The sequence below is a fragment of the Vipera berus genome (assembly GCF_964194415.1).
Source record: "Vipera berus genome assembly, chromosome: 13".
Taxonomy (NCBI): domain Eukaryota; kingdom Metazoa; phylum Chordata; class Lepidosauria; order Squamata; family Viperidae; genus Vipera; species Vipera berus.
The window spans coordinates 17,659,662-17,677,373 of NC_138216.1; the positions used below are offsets into that span (position 1 = coordinate 17,659,662).

At 50.0% G+C, this 17,712-nt stretch overlaps 1 protein-coding gene across 1 annotated transcript in view; it reads right to left on the reverse strand.

Annotated features, from left to right (window-relative positions):
- CACNG3 (calcium voltage-gated channel auxiliary subunit gamma 3) overlaps positions 1-16,839 on the reverse strand; it is a gene marked incomplete at its 5' end in the record, with an annotated part of 85,170 nt that extends 68,331 nt beyond the window's left edge. Inside the window, one exon of the mRNA XM_081337795.1 lies at positions 16,629-16,839. Coding sequence (XP_081193921.1) covers positions 16,629-16,839 — 211 coding nt within the window. The remainder of the gene's footprint in view (positions 1-16,628) is intronic.
- Positions 16,840-17,712: the final 873 nt, after the last annotated feature.

Here is a 17,712-nt window from a genome sequence, read left to right on the forward strand (position 1 = left end):
AATATCAATCTTGGTGAGTTTCCTGGTCCTTGTTCACAAGAATGCAATCGGTTCAAGGATCTGAACTCAAATGGCCAAGGAGTCCTTTGCTCTTCAGGTAAGAGCAATTCATTTCCCAGTTTGTGGCTTGCCATTATGTCTGAATTTCAGATGGTATAATGAGAGCTAAGATGCTATGTTTGCTTATAATCACAGACCGCTGATTATTGAGCCATTGCTGAGTTCTGCCAATACATACGAAGAGACGAATTAGGAAAGACCCCAGTTAGCAGGCAGGATTTTATGCTTAGCCCAGCATGATGCTGCTTGATCAGAAGGTTCCGTCCAGCTTCCTGCTGGTCCCTCACATCTCTTCCCCGCCCTGCCCCCCCTCCCCTCCCCTCCCGAAAGCCAAGATCCGTATCAGGCTGTGACTAATTCTAATCAAGCAATGCTTGATAATGGGGATTTTCTAGTGTAGTAGAGCCAGAGAGTAGATGGTGCCTGACTCTAAGAGGTAGATGTGACATTTTCCTGTATATTTTATAAAGTTAAAACTCAAATTAATATTTCAGGATCCTTAGCCCCCAGGAGGGGCAACTACGGAACCAGGAGGAAAGAAGAGAAGGCTCAAGTATAAGGTCTCCTTGCAACATCCTTCTCCTGTAGCTGCTGTGTCCTTCCAGAGACTTGATCTTCAGGAGTCCCTTCATGTGTGCAGGCAACAACCAACAATGCTGGAGAGGCCTATGCACAACAGTGCAAGACAACATTCAGGAACAGTTTCCTGCAGCATAATGATATTGTAATAATAATAATAATAATAATAATAAGTAAGTTGGAAGGGACCTTGGAGGTCATCTAATCCAACCCCCTGCTCAGGCAGGAAACCCTATACCATTTCAGGCAAATGGCTGTCCAGTCTCCTCTTAAAAACTTCCAGTGTTGGAGCATTCATCGCTTCTGGAGGCAGGTTGTTCCACTGGTTAGTTGTTCTAACTGTCAGGAAGTTTCTCCTTAGTTCTAGGTTGCTTCTCTCCTTGACTAGTTCCCATCCGTTGCTTCTTGTCCGGCGTTCAGGTGCTTTGGAGAATAGCTTGGCTCCCTCTTCTTTGTGGCAATCCCTGAGATATTGGAAGACTGCTATCATGTCACCCCTCACCCTTCTCTTCGTTAAACTACACACACCCAATTCCAGCAACCGTTACTGCTTCTAAATGTTGGCTTGGGGTTTCTACCAACTGCCTTCTCTTTGTGGGCTGTTGCAGCCATGGCAGCATTTTCAATACCTGGGCATGGCTACTGGGGCTCTTGGAGTTTTGTGCCCATACTGTGCACTGCCAATGTTGGATGATTCCACCACAGTCTTTTCCCCCCAGAATTGCACCAAATATGGGGTTGTATCTGGGGCAGTTTCTCCCTACTGTTGTCAAGGGTGAGATGCAATGGATGTAGTTTCTTCCTGTGGGCTGCAATCCTGGCACTGAAAGTGAATAGAGCCCCCCCCCCCAATCTGCCTTCCCAGAAAAGAGGAAGGCAGAATCTGAAAAGTTGGGCAAAGAAGATGGTCTTCTAAGAGGACAATTCATTCCGCAACCAATGTGGAAGATCTACTTGACCTGAGGGGAGCTTTATATAGGATTGAATTGGGTCGCTGTTTGGAAAAATCTCCGGTATCCTTCACATTAAGAACAAAAAAGAAACAAAACAGCTTCCTGCACATGACTATCAATTCTAGCGCATCCATTTCCACATGTGCTAGATTTCTACATGCAAGGTAGTTACTTTTTTAGCCTAAAGGGGATTTAACATTCAGTCTCCTGTAAGATTAAGCTAATGGTGATCACAACTTCCCCATCAGAAATCTCTCCACATATTTAGTAAATTGGGGGCAGAGACAGCGAAGAGTCTGTGCTTGGAAAGGAATCTCAGTAAGATGAGCAAAGGCTTGGCCCACCGCGGACAGAATAAATCGGCTTTCTTAGTCAGAGACAGCCTCCCACATCCCTGAGCTTCCTTCCCAGGCGCTTCATTCAAGCAAATTGTCTGATTTAATCTCTAGCAGCGCCTTGCAGCAGAAGCATCCTCCTCAAGGACTCAAAGGGCACGTTGCTTGTAGAATTTTCCCAAACTACTGGACCTCTTGTGCAATCTCACTCGTTGTCATCTGCACTTTCTGACCTGTGATTTGTTATGCACAGGTAATCCTCAACTTACAACAGTTCACTTAGCGACCATTCAAAGTTACAACGGCACCGGGAAAAGTGACTTATAGCTGTTTTTCACATTTACGACCGCTGCAGCCTCCCCGTGGTCACGTGATCAAAATTCCAATGCTTGGTAACTGACTCATACTTATGACGGCTGCAGTGCCTCAGGATCATTTGATCACCTTTTGCGACCTTCTGACAAGCAGACTCGATGGGGAAGCCAGATGCACTGAACAACTGTGTTAATTGCTGAACAACTGCAGTGATTCGCTTAACAAGCAAGGTCACAATTTCACAAAAGGGCAAGATTCACTTAACAAATGTTTCGAACAGCCACAGAAATGTTGGGCTTGATTGTGGTCATAAGTGGAGGACGACCTGTATATATCCTCATGTCTTAAAACAGGGTCTCCAACCTAGGGACTTCTGGGAGTTGAACTCCACCAGTCTTAAAGTTGCCAAGGTTGGAGATCCCTCTTCTTAAAGTCTACACCAGGAGGAATTTTTTTTTTAAAAAAAAAAACATTATAGAGAACTGAACTACACCTTCAACTTACAACTGAGGCTAGAATTTCCTTCACCAAGTAAGCTGGTTGTTAAGGGAGTTGTGCCCAATTTCATTGCCTTTTTTGCTACCGTTGTTAAGCAAATCACCACCGTCGTTCAGTGTATCAGGTTGTGGTTAGCCAAATCTGGCTTCACCCATTAGCGTGGCTTGTTGGAAACCTGCTAGTAAGACTGCAGATGGGGAGGACGCGACTCTGGCATGCTGCAACATATCGGTTGCCGGGTGTCTGAATTTTGATCATGTGACTCTGGGGATGCTATAATAGTCGTAAGGGTGAGGACTGATTGCAAGTCAGCTTTTTCAGTGCTGTTTTAACTTTGAATGGTTGTAAGTGCAATGGAGTACCGGCACTGAAGACGAATCCTGAGTCTTTCTGGCTGAGAAAGAAATCCACTGTACATTCATTTAGGTATATTCACATACATATACACAAACATGCACTTTCTTTTTATTTTATTTTAATTTTTTTTGTATTTTTTCACACTATCTGAAGGAACACATCCCAAACTTCATATCAGTCTATAAGGTCAATAACAGGAATATAAAATGTTGAGTAAAAAGTGCCCTGGGGCTAGGAGACTCTCATCTCGGAGGAATGGAATCAGCAATTTGTAGACAATCTACCAAGGGAGGCATGCTGTCTCCAAGGAGCAAAGATCAAAGATGCGACTGAGGCTTACTAAAAAACTTAAGCCCACAGATTATTATCCCTTTCTCCTCATTCATGTGGGGACAAACAGTACAACAAAGAACCTGAAAACAATATCAAGAGACTGTAAGCAGCTAGGCATGAAAGCCAAAGACACTGGGGTACAGATGGTGTTTTCATCTGTACTTCCAATGAAAGGTCAACATCCAATGAAGAGAATGGAGGATTTTAGAAGTAAACCACTGGCTTAAAGGGTGAAACCATCAAGAGATATTTAGACTTCTAGACCATGATCTACATTACCCCCATGAAGGACTTCTGGCAGTAGATGGGCTACACCTCATAAGAACTGGAAAGAATATGTTTGGGAAACAACTGGCATGGCATATATGAGGGGCTTTAAACTAACATTGGAAGGGGAGGGAGACAATCTTTAGGACTGAATTCCATGCATAAACTTCAAGACAAACAATCAAGTGGTGAGAAGGAAGTGGAACTCGGATACAAAACAGGGATGTGGGGTGCAAACACAGGATCAATCAAAAAGGATTCAGATGCCAATTCACTAATGCTCAAAGTAAGAGGAACAAACAAGGCAAACCTGAGGTCCCAGTATAGGAAGGCAAGTATGATATTGTTGCCATTACTGAAACTTGGTGGGATGGAATCCTTGACTGTAACATACTGATATAAGGATTTAAATTGTTCAAAAGAAACAGACCTAACAAAAGAGGAGGTGGAGTAACACTATATGTAAGAAATAACTATTTCTACAGAAATACATAAAACTAAGGACGAAAACTTTTAAAGAAGAGACTGAACAGTCACTTGTCTGAGATGGTATAGGTTCTCCTGCTTCAGTGGGGGGCTGGACTAGGTGACCTCCAAGGTCCTTTCCACCTCTATTCTATTCTATGAAAAAAACCTTCTTGAGTGCCTATAGGTTAATATAAAAGGAAAATGGAACGACCTTGCCGTACTACAGGCCACCCAACCAAACAGAGGAAACAGATGAACTGTTTGCTAATCAGTTAGTTAAGGTGTGCAGGAAGGATGCTACAGTAGTCGTGGGGGACTTTATCCTGACATCAACTGGGAGACAAATTCCACACAGAACGGGAGCTTAAACAGGTTCCTGATAAACCTGCCATCCCAAAGATAGAGGAGGGAACCAGAGGGTCAGCTATACTGGACTTAAATCAGGGAGAAAGTGGAACTGCTTAATTCATTCTTTGCATCTGTCTTTATGCAAAAAGAAAATATAGTCCAACCTATCAAAAGCAATGCTGCAGAAGACAGAATAGAAATACATGTCAAAATAGGAAAGAAAATGGAAAGAGAACACCTATCCACTCTAGATGAGTTCAAATCACCAGGACAAGAGGGATTGCAGCCCGGGCTTTTGGAGGAACTGGCAAACATGGTCATAGAACCACGGAAAAAAATCTTTCAAAGATCCTGGAGCATTAGGGAACTACCAGAGGACTGGAAAAAAGGTGATGTGGTTCCAATCTACAAAAAAAAAGTGTATCCAGGAAACTACAGACCAATCAGCTTGACATCAATGCCTGGGTAGATCCTGGAAAAGATAATCAAGCAAAACATTTGTGAGCACCCAGAAACGAAAAAGGCAAGTAATAGAAGTAGCACGTGCTTGTCAAAAACAGATCATGCCAGACAAACCTTACTGCCATATTTGACAAAGTGACTAAATTAGTGGAGCAGCAAAATGCAGTGGACATAGTATACTTGGACTTCACTAAGGCATTTGACAAAGTAGATCACAGCCTATTTCTTGGTAAGATAGAACAGTGTGGAATAGATAGCATCACCATCAGATCAATTTGCAGTTGCCTGACCAACTACAGTCATTGTGTGATCCCCGATGGAGTTACATCTACATAGAGGGGACATGCAATGGGGTACTTCAGGTCTTGGGGCAGGTACTCTGCAACATCGTCATAAGTGATCTAGATGAGGGCATTGAAGGGGTGCTCATCACATTTGCAGACAACACTAAGCAAGGGAGAATTGTCAACACTTTGGAAGATAGATTCAAGATTCAGAAAGATCTTGACAGATTTGAACACTGGGCCTATCCAACAAAATGCAATTTCTACAGTTAGGCAGGAAAAACCAAGTGCATAGGTATATAGGAGGTACCTGGCTCAACAGTAACAATTGTGAGAGGGATCTAGAGTCCTATTGGACAACCATGTAAGTATGAGCCAGTAGTGTGCTACAGCTGCCAAAAAAGCCAACATAGTCCTAGGCTGCATGAACAGAGGAATAGCATAAAGATCACGGGAAGTGACAGGGTGAGACCACACTTGGAATACTGCATCCAGTTCTGGTCACCAGATTCAAAAAGATGCTGAGGCCCTACAAAGAGTTCCGAGAACAACAAAAACGATAAGGGCTCTGGAGGCTAAATCACGAACGCTTAAGGGAACTAGGTACGTTTAGCCTAAGGAAGAGAAGGGTTAGGGGAGGCATGATGGCTGTCTTCCAACACCTGAAGGGCATCGATTTATTCCCCATAGCACCTGAGGGCAGGACAAGAAGCAATGGGTGGAAGCTTGTTAAAGAGAGACCCTACCTGGAGCTAAGGAGAAATTTCCTGACAGTGAGAACAGTTAATGAGTGGAGGTTTTAAAGAAAAGACTGGATAGTCATTTGTCTGGGATGGAATAGGGTCTCCTGCTTGAGCAGGGGGTTTGACTAGTTAGAGACCTCCAAGTTCACTTTCAGTCTTGGGGTTCTATGATTCTGAGACAGAGAGGTAAGATATATGAGAGACAGAGGGAGGCAGGGATGGAACAGCTTGCCTCCAGATGTTGTGAGTGCACCATCACTGGAGGCTTTCAAGAAATGTTTAGACCAAGGGTCTTCAAACTTGGCCCTTTTATGACTTATGGACTTCAACTCCCAGAATTTCTTAGCCAGCATACCTGGCTGAGGAATTCTGGGAGTTGAAGTCCACAAGTCATAAAAGGGCCAAGTTTGAAGACCTCTGGTTTAGACAATCAATTGTCTGGAGTGATATAGGGTCTCCTGCTTGTGCAGGGGGTTGGACTAGAAGACCTCCAAGGTCCCTTCCAACTCTGTTATTCTGCCTCCTGCCCCCTCTCCACAATAACCTAAATGATTGTTAGCTCCACCTGCAGCTATTTGGGTGTGTGTGTGTGTGTGTGTGTGTCTTTTTCCAGGACCTGGGCCCTAATTGCTTCTCCCTGGGAACCAGTTCTCTTTCTGGAATTGCCTGTTTCCTTCTGGCACTGGGGCTCCCCGAGGTCTTGTGCAAATCTATACGGCTGCGTGGTCCTTGGGATGTGAGGAGTGGAGTGAAGTGGTACTTTTAATAAAAATGCCATCAGTTTGACAAAGTTATGTTTTATTTCTTTGTTGATCACCTGTAGTAGGCCTACTTTTTCAACCCCTGTATGGGGTGGAAATACACTGTGACCATATGTTGAGATTCAATTTTTTTAAAAGACAAAAGTTTAAGCCATAGTTTTATTTCCCTATGTAAAGAATATACATAGTTTAAGTGAAGCTTTAGAATCTATTTTTCTGCACAGGCTAATTTATAAAACCTAAATCTGCTTTCAATTTCCCAGTAAACTTTATGAAAAAAGCCCACCTCTTTTTGGTCAAGTCTTCTATCTTTATTTTCTATATTCTTTTGTGTTTTGTTAAATTGCAAATAGATGCTGATACTCTCTCAGTTGAATGTATTATAAAACTGATTTGAATAATAATAGAACCAATGCAACCAGCATGTAAAACAAGCAAATACTACTGAAGTTAATTGTGGGAGTGGCTGTTGTTGTGAGGGAGACCTTGTGTCCGCGGGAGGCCACCGTTCCCCAGACAGTCGGGTGTGAGTCTCTCTTTTTGAGATGCGGCCCTGGTGCGCAGTTGGGCTTGCTGCTGGTGTACCTTTCGCCTAGTCACGCAGCAGCAGCCCTGCCTGAGCTGCTTGATGTCCTCTCTGGGCTGGTGGTTGAGTTCCCGAAACTTATAGTTTTGGGGGACTTCAACCTACCATCGCTGGGAGGATCATCTGAGTTGGCTCGGGAGTTCATGGCTTCCATGACGGCCATGGACCTGACGCAAGTAATTATGGGACCGACTCATGAAGGAGGCCACACCCTTGACCTTGTTTTCTTGTCTGGACGGTGGTTAGATGATCTTGGTGGGGGCTCTCCAATTATTATGCCCCTGTCATGGACCGATCATCATCTCCTGCGGCTGGTCTTCCGTTTTGCCACCCCCCGCCGTGGGTGTTTGGAACCACTTAAATGGTACCGCCCCAGACGCTTAATGGATCCCCAGAGGTTCCAGGCGGCGCTGGGGTCCCCACCTGCCTCCCTCGCTCACAGCTCGGCCGAGGCCTTAGTGGAAGCCTGGGAAAGGACGGCCACTGAGGCCCTTGACCGAGTTGTACCCTTGCGGCCCCTGACCCGGTGCAGATCCCGCCGGGCTCCATGGTTTTCTGCGGAGCTCCGGGAGATGAAGCGTCGGAGACGGGGCCTAGAGAACGGTTGGAGGTCCAGCCGATCCGAACCCGACCGATTGCGACTAAGAGCCTTTATTAGGTCTTATCTCGCTGCAATTAGGGAGGCGAGGTCCAACCACTTCGCCACCCTTATTGCGTCCGCAGATAATCGCCCGGCTGCCCTGTTTAGGGTGACTCGCTCCCTCCTAAATCAGGAGGTGAGGGAGGATCCCTTGCAGGGACGTGCCGAGGAGTTTAACCAACATCTGTCGGACAAAATCGCTCGGATTCGGACCGGTTTGGACTCTGACTGGGCAGAGTCTGACGATCAGGACACGGGTGGTCTTGTCGATATCATCTGGGAGGAGTTTGATTCTGTGACTCCGGAGGAAGTGGACAGGATCATGGGGAGGCTGAGCACCACCACATGTTTACTGGACCCGTGCCCTTCCTGGCTGGTTTATGCAGCCCGGGAGAGGACACGCAGCTGGTTCCAGGCAGTTATATCGGCTTCTTTGAGTGAGGGTATCTTCCCCACCGTCTTGAAGGAGGCGGTGGTGAGGCCTCTCCTCAAGAAGCCTGCTCTGGACCCGGCTGTATTGAACAACTTTCGTCCTGTCTCCAACCTTCGCTTTCTTGCGAAGGTTGTTGAGAGTGTGGTGGCGCATCAGCTCCCTCTGGTCCTGGATGAAGCGGATTATCTAGACCCGTACCAATCGGGTTTCAGGCCCGGGCACAGCACGGAGACGGCATTGGTCGCGCTGGTGAATGATCTCTGGAGGGCTCGGGACAGGGGGCATTCCTCTGTCCTAGTCCTATTAGACCTCTCGGCGGCTTTCGATACCATCGACCATGGTATCTTGCTGCGGCGTCTCAGGGGATTGGGAGTGGGAGGCACAGTTTTACAGTGGTTCTCCTCCTATCTCTTGGGACGTTCGCAGTCGGTGTTGGCAGGGGGGCAGAGGTCGACCGCGAGGTCTCTCATTTGTGGAGTTCCTCAGGGGTCGGTCCTCTCGCCTCTCCTGTTCAACATCTACATGAAGCCGCTGGGTGAGATCATTCGTGGCTTTGGAGTTGGGTATCATCAGTACGCTGATGATACCCAACTTTTCTTTTCGACCCCAAACCACCCCAGTGATGCCCTCAACGTGATGTCCCGTTGCCTGGAGGCGGTTCGGGTCTGGATGGGGAGGAACAGACTCCAGCTCAACCCCGACAAGACTGAGTGGCTCTGCATATCTTCATCCCGGGTTTATTCGGACATTCCACCTCTAGCTATGGGGGGTGAATTATTGCCCCCCGTAGATAGGGCTCGCAACTTGGGGGTCCTCCTAGATTCACGGCTCACCTTGGAAGATCATATAGGAGCCGTGACTAGGGGGGCCTTCGCACAGGTTCGCCTGGTGCGTCAGTTGAGGCCCTATCTTAGCCGGGATGATCTATGCACGGTCACTCATGCGCTCGTGTCCTCTCGTCTGGACTACTGCAACGCTCTCTACATGGGGCTGCCCTTGAGGACCACTCGGAAGCTCCAACTGGTACAGAATGCAGCCGCGAGAGTGGTGTTGGGAGTCTCCCGATACTCCCACGTTACACCTCTGCTCCGTGAGCTGCATTGGTTGCCAGTTGTCTTCCGGGTGAGATTCAAGGTACTGGTAACGGTATTCAAAGCACTCCATGGCATGGGGCCGGAGTACCTCAGGGAACATCTGCTGCCGGCATCAAGCTCCCTGCGCCCTGTGCGTTCCCACAGAGAGGGCCTCCTCAGGGTGCCACCGATCAGAGAATGTCGATTGGTGGCCCCCAGGGGGAGATCCTTCTCTGTGGGCGCTCCGGAGCTGTGGAATCAGCTACCGGTAGAGCTCCGGACGGCGCCCGATCTTCGCTCCTTTCGTCGCGATCTCAAGACATTTTTGTTTGTACAAGCCGGCCTAGCCTGAGGGGGGTTGTGTTGGGGTTGTTTTATCTTTCGCTTTTTAATTTTTCTGGGGGTTTTTAGCGTTGTATCTATATTGTTTTTAACTAGGGCAATTGTTTAATCTTTTTTAATGTTTGTATTTGCTATTTTATTCTGCCCTGTGAACCGCCCTGAGTCCTTAGGGAGAAGGGCGGTATATAAATGTTATTAAATTAAATTAAAATTAAATTAATTACAAAATGCATCTATTTTGGAAGGACCTAAAGACAATGCCACGGAAGGACACAGAACTGAGAAGCAGCCAAATGAAGTCTTCTGAACTCTGATTTTGGCAGAATCTCTTGTCTGCCTAGTCCAAAGTAGTCCCACTTGAGTTCCACACTTTTCCTTTTCAAGATCACGCTGGCTCTTTTCTCAGCCAGGCGATTTGCAATGAAACTTCATTGCCTCGCGCTACTCAGGCTACTGACAGCCCTGAGTTTACACAACACGCTTTGCTCGTCCACTGAACCGGTTTGTTTCCTGGATTGCACAATATCATGAATCATAACCTAACAAGCTGGCTGGATTTGCCATTCTCCTAAGCAGAAGAAAAGGCAAGAATTAAAGTGACATCCTCCTATGTGAATGCAGCTGGCAAAACAGGTGGTCTGAACCAGACTGTGCAAGAGGGTTTATTTCAAGGTTGACTCGCAAGGTGCTTCTGTCCACTCGACAAAGAAGCGGAGGGAGGGGGGCATAGGGGTGTGACTGGAATGTGTGGGGAGCTGGGAGGGAGAAAAGGAATTTAGGTGAGCCATTTGCAGGCTGGGCATGTCTTACAACCCCAAGGTCAGACCCTGAAGACTTTTGAAAGGTGCAGACTGTTTTCCCCGAAATAAAATGCTCAACCTGGATTGGTGGACCGTGGAGAGTAGGCGGAGAAGGAAAAGGGGTTTTTGCTATGCTGCATTTCACACCAGAAACTTAGAACGATCTTTGCTTCTTCTGTGTCTGTATGGGTTTCTCAGTAAAGTTTTACTCTTGGTAAAGAAAAATGCCCAGGAGTTTCTTTTGCTGTGCATGCCGGTGGGATGGTTGACATGTTCATTGGACAGAGCAGATTCGAAGGAATTCAGAAGGAATTCAGCTCAAATACTATTTCTCAAATAATGGTCTTGAGAACAGAACATTACTTTAGAGACAGCTTGTTGTAATAGTGAAGGTGCCAAGCTAGATACTGGGAGATGGTGACTCCAGCCTTAGACATGAAAGCTCTCTGGGGGATTTTGGGCCAGTCCTCTCTCTCCCCCCATCTTCTGTCATGGGGAAAAGTGGAAGAAGGAGTATTAGGTACTGTATGTTAACCACCTTGAGTCATTTATAAAACTAATAAGGAAATTAATAAATAAAATAAATAGGTTGCCTTTCCATCCACAGGGAGCCACAGTCTTCATATGGCTCCATGGAACAGCTAGAGTCTATCCTGGGAACGCCATTCTTTATGGCAGGGGTGGGGAACAATGGCCCTTTCACGATGTGGACTTCAACTCCCAGAATTCCTCAGCTGGAAGGAATTCTGGGAGTTGAAGTCCACAAGTCTTAAAGTTGCCAAGTTTGGAGACCCTGCTCTATGGAGACAGCAGCAACAGGGCGCAAGGCTTAGGGATACCACATAAGCATCTCTACCTGGGCAGAAGGACCGCTGAAAAGGGATGTGTCCAGCATGTACTGGACCCTGTGACATAATATTCCCAGGTATGCCCATCTTGTTTAAGGAGGCTATTCCTGGCTCTCACAGCCAGCAATTGTTCATAGATCTCTGCAGAACAGCAGTGGTACTTGATGAAACCTCATTGGGGAAACACCTGTGGGAAAGCGCCTTCCTCTGGCCCATCTTAGGAATGAGCAGGGACAAATGCCAGCTGCAGAGAGCTACACCTCCACCTGCCTGCCTGCCTGCCTGCCTGCTGGGGAGGCTCTGGGTCCCAGCACCATCCCGACTTGTTTATGGAAGCTCAGGTGAGCCGTGCAAAATCCTGGCCAGCTCCCAGCTCCCCCTTGCTCTCTCTCCTCCTTCCAGCAGTACCGCTGCCCTGCTTTCTTCATTTTGCTGGAGGCAAACATGGCTTTCCAAGGAATGGCTCAGTGAACAGGCCACAAAACAAGCTGGTTTCTGAGGCAGAGAACAAGGGGAGGGGGTGCCGCATCTTGCGACAGACCACTGCCCTGTTGGCAACTGGCCTTTGCACGTCCTCACCTGCCCTTTCCAGCTGTCTGCTTGGCAAACGTCATTCTTCAGAGCACAGCTGCAGAGGCTACCTCAAAAGTTGGCAGCCCTGTTACAGCCTACAATAGAAGAAGCACCACCCAGCTTGCCCAATGCTGGACCGATATCCTTGTCTGCAGAACAAGCTCCTGAGCCTGGCCGGGCCGCCAGCTGCCTACAGAGGCTGCAGTGCCCGCCTTGGGTCGGCTGCCCAGTCCCTGGCAGAGACCCCTGGTAGGCCAACCTGGCCGAGAAATCACGTTGTGGGATTGGTGGTGATTACCTGCCCTGCGCTTCTCTTTCAGGCCTTCGGGCCGGTCATTGGGAAGGCTGGGGCAGAGTCCGGTTTAGGGCTCCATTCAGGGAGAGCCGAAGACCTGAGATGGAAGTGTTGGGCACTGCTCTGGGGAACCTCTGAAAGGGGTTCTTAAATGTCAGGACTGAACAGACAAGGTAAATGTGGGAACACAAGAGACGAATCCCCTTTTATTATATTTACTTTTAATTAAGAACCTGTACAAAACATTCTTTTTAGTCTCCACCCAACCTTTGGGCAAGCGGAAGGGAGACAAGTAAGAGAACTGGTTTGGTCTCGTGGTGAAGCTGCTGGCCTTGAATGCAGGAAGTGTTGAGTTCTAATCCTGCCTCAGGCATGCAAGCCGACTTTGGGCCGGTTACTCTCTTTCAGGTGAACCCACTTCACAGGATTGTTTTTGTTGGGGGGGGGGAAATAAGAGGAGTGTTAGGTATGTTCACCACCTTCAGTTACTTCTAAAGCGATAAAGGATAAAAATCTAATCAATCCATCAGAGCCAAAGCTGCCCTGGGTTAAGGCACTGATCGGACTTCCTCTGGATGCTCCTACGTGCTTCCCCTGGACAGCCTCCTACACACCAGGCTGCAAAATGGCAACCTTTCCCTAGTCAGCAGCACAGTTGGGTTTTCCTGTCTCTCCTGCCCAGTATCTACTAGTGGCTTAGATTTCTTCCCCTCCCTCCAATCTGGTAGCCCTTGTTCCACTGTTCCTTGTTCTCCTCTGAGTAGCTCTAACCCCTGAACCTCCTCTGTTGGCACCTTGCCTTCTCAGGGCTGGGCTCTTTAGAAACAGTCTAGGCATAATTGCACAGAGCGCCATTCACAGCCTGGAAACAGAATTCCCAGCTCAGAGAGCTCTTCAGCGCCCACGATCCCCCCCCCAGCACTTGCTCCCACCCATTTCACCAGGAAGGCCCTTAGATTCCTCCACAAAGTTGCCCTTTCCAGTCTTCTGACAATCCTTCTGACAGACCAGCCCTGTCTCTAGCACAAGCCCCTTGTGAGAAAAGATTTGTTCCCAGCCATAAGCAAGTACCTACTTTGCCGATCAACAGCTGGCTTCCCAAATGACACGGTCTCTGAGCATATCTGCAGTGCTGTCCATAAAGTTATTCCAGCCACATGCACAAACAAGGCTGCATTCCCACATTCCCATTCGTAGCTCAATTTGGCTGGCTTTTTTCAGCTCCCTCTCCCCTCCCTTGCAAGCAGACGAGCCTTTCTCTGGAACAGGATTATTCCCCATTACAAAGTGTACAACATGGAGACTAGTGAAACAGCCAGGAGCCCCTCGCAGCCAAGACAGAGGCAGACTGTGCTTGGTGGCCCCAAGAAATAGCCGTTGGAAGCAGACAAAAGTTCCCGTCCAACTGCCTGGCCCGTCTCAGCCGGTGCTCAGCAAGAAGGCCTTTGCCTTGGATTCAGGCAACAGAGATGCCTCCCTCCTCCCTCTGGCCTCTTGCCAAATGAGACCCAGGACTGTGTTATAGCTGGTGCAGCAGGTGTGATGCAAAGCCGCTTAGCTAGACAGAGATGTACTGGTGATCTCACGATGACTGTGGTGCAGGGAGGTTTAGGGCTTGCAGTAATACATGTTGTTTGTAAGCAGGTATGAAAAACGCAGCTGTACCCAAGAGATCAGTAAAGATCCACTTCAATCCCAAAGCATGAAAAGGAAGCACACTTACCTCCCATTCTAGTAATATAATGCTCAAGATTTTGCAACTCAAACTTCAGCAATGTACAGAATGAAAATTGCCTGATGTTTAAGCCTTGTATAGAAGGGACAGGGGTACCTGAAGCCCCATGGCTATGATTCCCTTGCCAAGGGGATGGCAAGGGAATCATAGCCCAGGAAGCAACAGTTAGAATGAAATGCAGAATAACTAAACTGCCCGAAGTTGCAAAAAGGATGTGTCTAGGTTGCACATAAAGATAAGCAGAATAAAGCATGAGAAATGCTGGGCTGGAAGCAATTGAAGTTGATTTTGGTTGTGAGAAACCACAATCAGAGATAAGCTGATGACTAGTGGAGAGGAAGAGGTGTTTTTTTTTTGCAGATGAAGAGAGTGCAAAAGCCAGACTTTCCTGCTCAACATTAATGGGGCTGCGGGGTGGGGGTGGGGGTGGGGGAAAAGCATCATGCCAATTCAAAAAGGCAGAATGATCACACATTTTATCTTTCCAGGCAGAAAAATGTACTGTGATGCTGACTGTAGCACCGATAGAGAGACATCTGCTATTTGTGAGAAAAACTACGATAGATCTAGATCAAATATGGAACAGTGGAGATATCACACTGTCAATATATCGTCAGGGCTGCAGTTTCCCCTGTTGTAACGTATGGATCTGTAGCTGGATCATGAGAAAAGCCAAACAAAGAAAACCGACCCTTTGAACTGTGGTTCTGGAGAAATAGTCGGGAACATGTTGGATCACCAGAAGAACAAGCAAGTCAATACCAGATGGTGAAGTAAAATCTCACTGCTTACCAGAAGAAGGAATAATGACACTAAAGCTGAAATATTTGGACATATCGTCTGAAGGCGAGAATCACAAAAGACTCTGATGCTTAGAAAAATGGAAGAGGCCAAGTGAAGACCAGGTGGCTGATATTATGACCGATGGTGGGAGCTTTCAAGAACTCTAAGAAGTAGTTATGGATGAACAATCTTGAAGAAACGATGCTTTGGGTCACAAAGACTTGGAAGCAATTGAAGGACTGAACTACCCAAAACCTCCCCCCCTCAGGTGGGGCAGATGGGGGGGAGAAGCAGCTGAACACAATGTGAGGCCCAGGTGAGTAGACAGATTCTATTTAAAGACTCTGTTAAGAAAGAAAGTGACAAGTGGAATTATCTCTAACTCAATGGGAGCCATTCTCATCTTCACTCACTCTCTGGATGTGCTGAAGGATCTGATGCACCTCTACAGAAGGTTTGATATTCAACTGGTTCTCTACAGCTGCCCATCGACTTCCATGCTTTGGCCAGGCATGAGGGACTGCCAGCCTCCGTGTCTCCCCAGCTAGCCTCCTATTGTGCTTCCTTGGCTGTCTTTGGGCTGAGTGCCTCCCTCTGCCCAAACATTCCTCTCTTGGAACAAGAGCCGCTTGTAAAAGATGGTTGGAAGGTTCTGTTTCACTGGAAACAGAGCCCAGTGGCCTCTGAGCCATGTGGTGGTGGTCCATGGGGAGGGGGCTGCCTCCATAAGAGCCTGTGGGAAGAAGCAGACCTCTTCTCCCAGCCTGATTCCTACTGAAGTTCCCCAGGTCTGGGTCTGGAAGATGAATCACCTCCTCTGTCTGGAGGGTTTGGAAGACCAGTGGGCAGAGGCAGGACTGCTTCCCAGAGGGGGACGTACACACACAGGAACGCACACACATATTGTACACACACACCTGCACAAGCATGTTTCAAGGCTCAGCTTTGGGGACGTTGAGGCTGTCTAGCTCACAGCAGCCTTCCTTCCAAGGAAGCCTAAAACAAAAGACTGCAACCTGCTTTGCCAGGGGCTTCACAGGGAGGCACCAAACCGCCACGAGGGGCTTGCTTCAGACCTGCAAACCTGCTGCTCCACCTCTTCGCGCACTCTGCCTGTTGTCTGGCTGTGTGGTGCCTGTTTGTGTGTAGCTGTTTGCACTGTGAGAATTCAAGCAGGTAACATACAGATAAAGGAATCCCTGCTTTTCCCTCAGATAGGAGATGCCTACGGGGAGGACTGGGGGAAGAAAGGAAGGAAGGAAGGAAGGAAGGAAGGAAGGAAGGAAGGAAGGAAGGAAGGAAGGAAGGAAGGAAGGAAGGAAGGAAGAAAGGAAGAAAGGAAGGAGGGATCTCTGGCTCACTGCATTAGCCCCTTTGTAACTCCCTCCCGCAGCAGACTGGCACGAAGGGGGAGCTGCCCAGGAGCCAGGAGAGAGGCTAAGCGCGTCCGCTGCCCTCCCTTCCCGCGGCTGCAGAGGCTGAGTCCCCCCCCCCCACACACACACACACCATACAGCAAGCCTTGTCCGCACTCCGACAGGCAGCCTCCGTCTCGGGGCTTCGAGCTGGTTTCGGCCGGACACGCGCGCGGGGGCAACAGGTGCAGCGCGGCCAGGAGCGCCCTCTCCGCTCCTGGCTCCGCGGCGGATGGCGCCCGGGAGCGCCACGCCAGGCGCCCGGAGGAGGCCAGGAGGCGGCGGCCTGTCCCTCCCGGCGCCCGGCTCCCCTCGCCCGAGCCGCGCCGCCCGCATGCCTACCTTCCAGGCAGCAGGTCCGCCACAAGCCCGAGTGCGTCAGGACTTCCTCGTTCTTCCGGCTGGTGTCGTTGTCGCCGCTGGACTTGGTCCTGCAGACGCCGCGGGAGTAGAGCCAGTAGTCGGTGCCCACCGCGATGGTCATGAGGCTGAAGGCGGCGAAGGCGCCCAGGGTGGTGATCAGCATCTGGACGCCGCGCTCACACATCCTCATCGCCGCGCATGGCCCCGAGGGCGGGCGGGCGGGCAGCGGCCAGCCGGCCGGCCGAGCCAGGCTGCGCTCAGCCCCGAGTAGGCGCCGCGCCGGCCAGCCGCGGCCCCGCTGCGCACTCCCTGCCCGCCCGGCCCCGCTGGGACGGGGCGCGCGGCTGAGGAGCAGCCCGGCGCCGGAGCCCCATCCCCGGGCGGGCTCGGCGGCGGCGGGAGGGAAGGCGAGGAGGGCTCCGGCGAGCGCGGCGCGCGGTCTGCGTGTGCCGGAGCCAGCGCCAGCCCGCCCGAGCAGCAGGCGGCGAGGGGAGGCGGCGGCGGCGGCGGCGGCGGCGCGGCCGGCGGGAGGAGGGAGGCAGGAAGCCCGTCACGGCAGCCCCTCCCGCGCCAGCAGCCGGCCGGCCCCGGGAGTCCTGCGCAGGCGGCGGGCGAGGAGCGCTCCCGGCCGCGGGTGCTGAAACGGACAGCTCCCGTCCGGCCCCGGCCTGGAGCCGCCGCCCCGCCCCTCCCGCCCCTCCGCCTGCCCGGCTCGGCTTTCTGGCTGCCCGGCCTGGCTGCGAGGGAAACGGGCAGGGGAAGAGCCGGCGGCGCAGAAGGAGCGAGGCCGCTAAGCCCGCGGGACTCCCCCGCCAGGAGTCCAGCCCACGGCCCCCCTTCCCCGCAGCGGGATCCCCGCAGCGGGCTGCCGCCCATTCAGACTGGGGCTGCCGGCTGCCATCTGCCCGAGTCCGAACAGCCCCTGCGCGGCTCCGGTGGTCGGCAGGGGCGGGTCAGGGGCCTCCCGCAAGACTTAACCAACAGGTAAAGGTCCAGCGGCGCCTCGGGCAGAGACGCCCACGGACCGGAAAAGCGAAGGGCAGCCCTGGGCAGAGAGGACTCA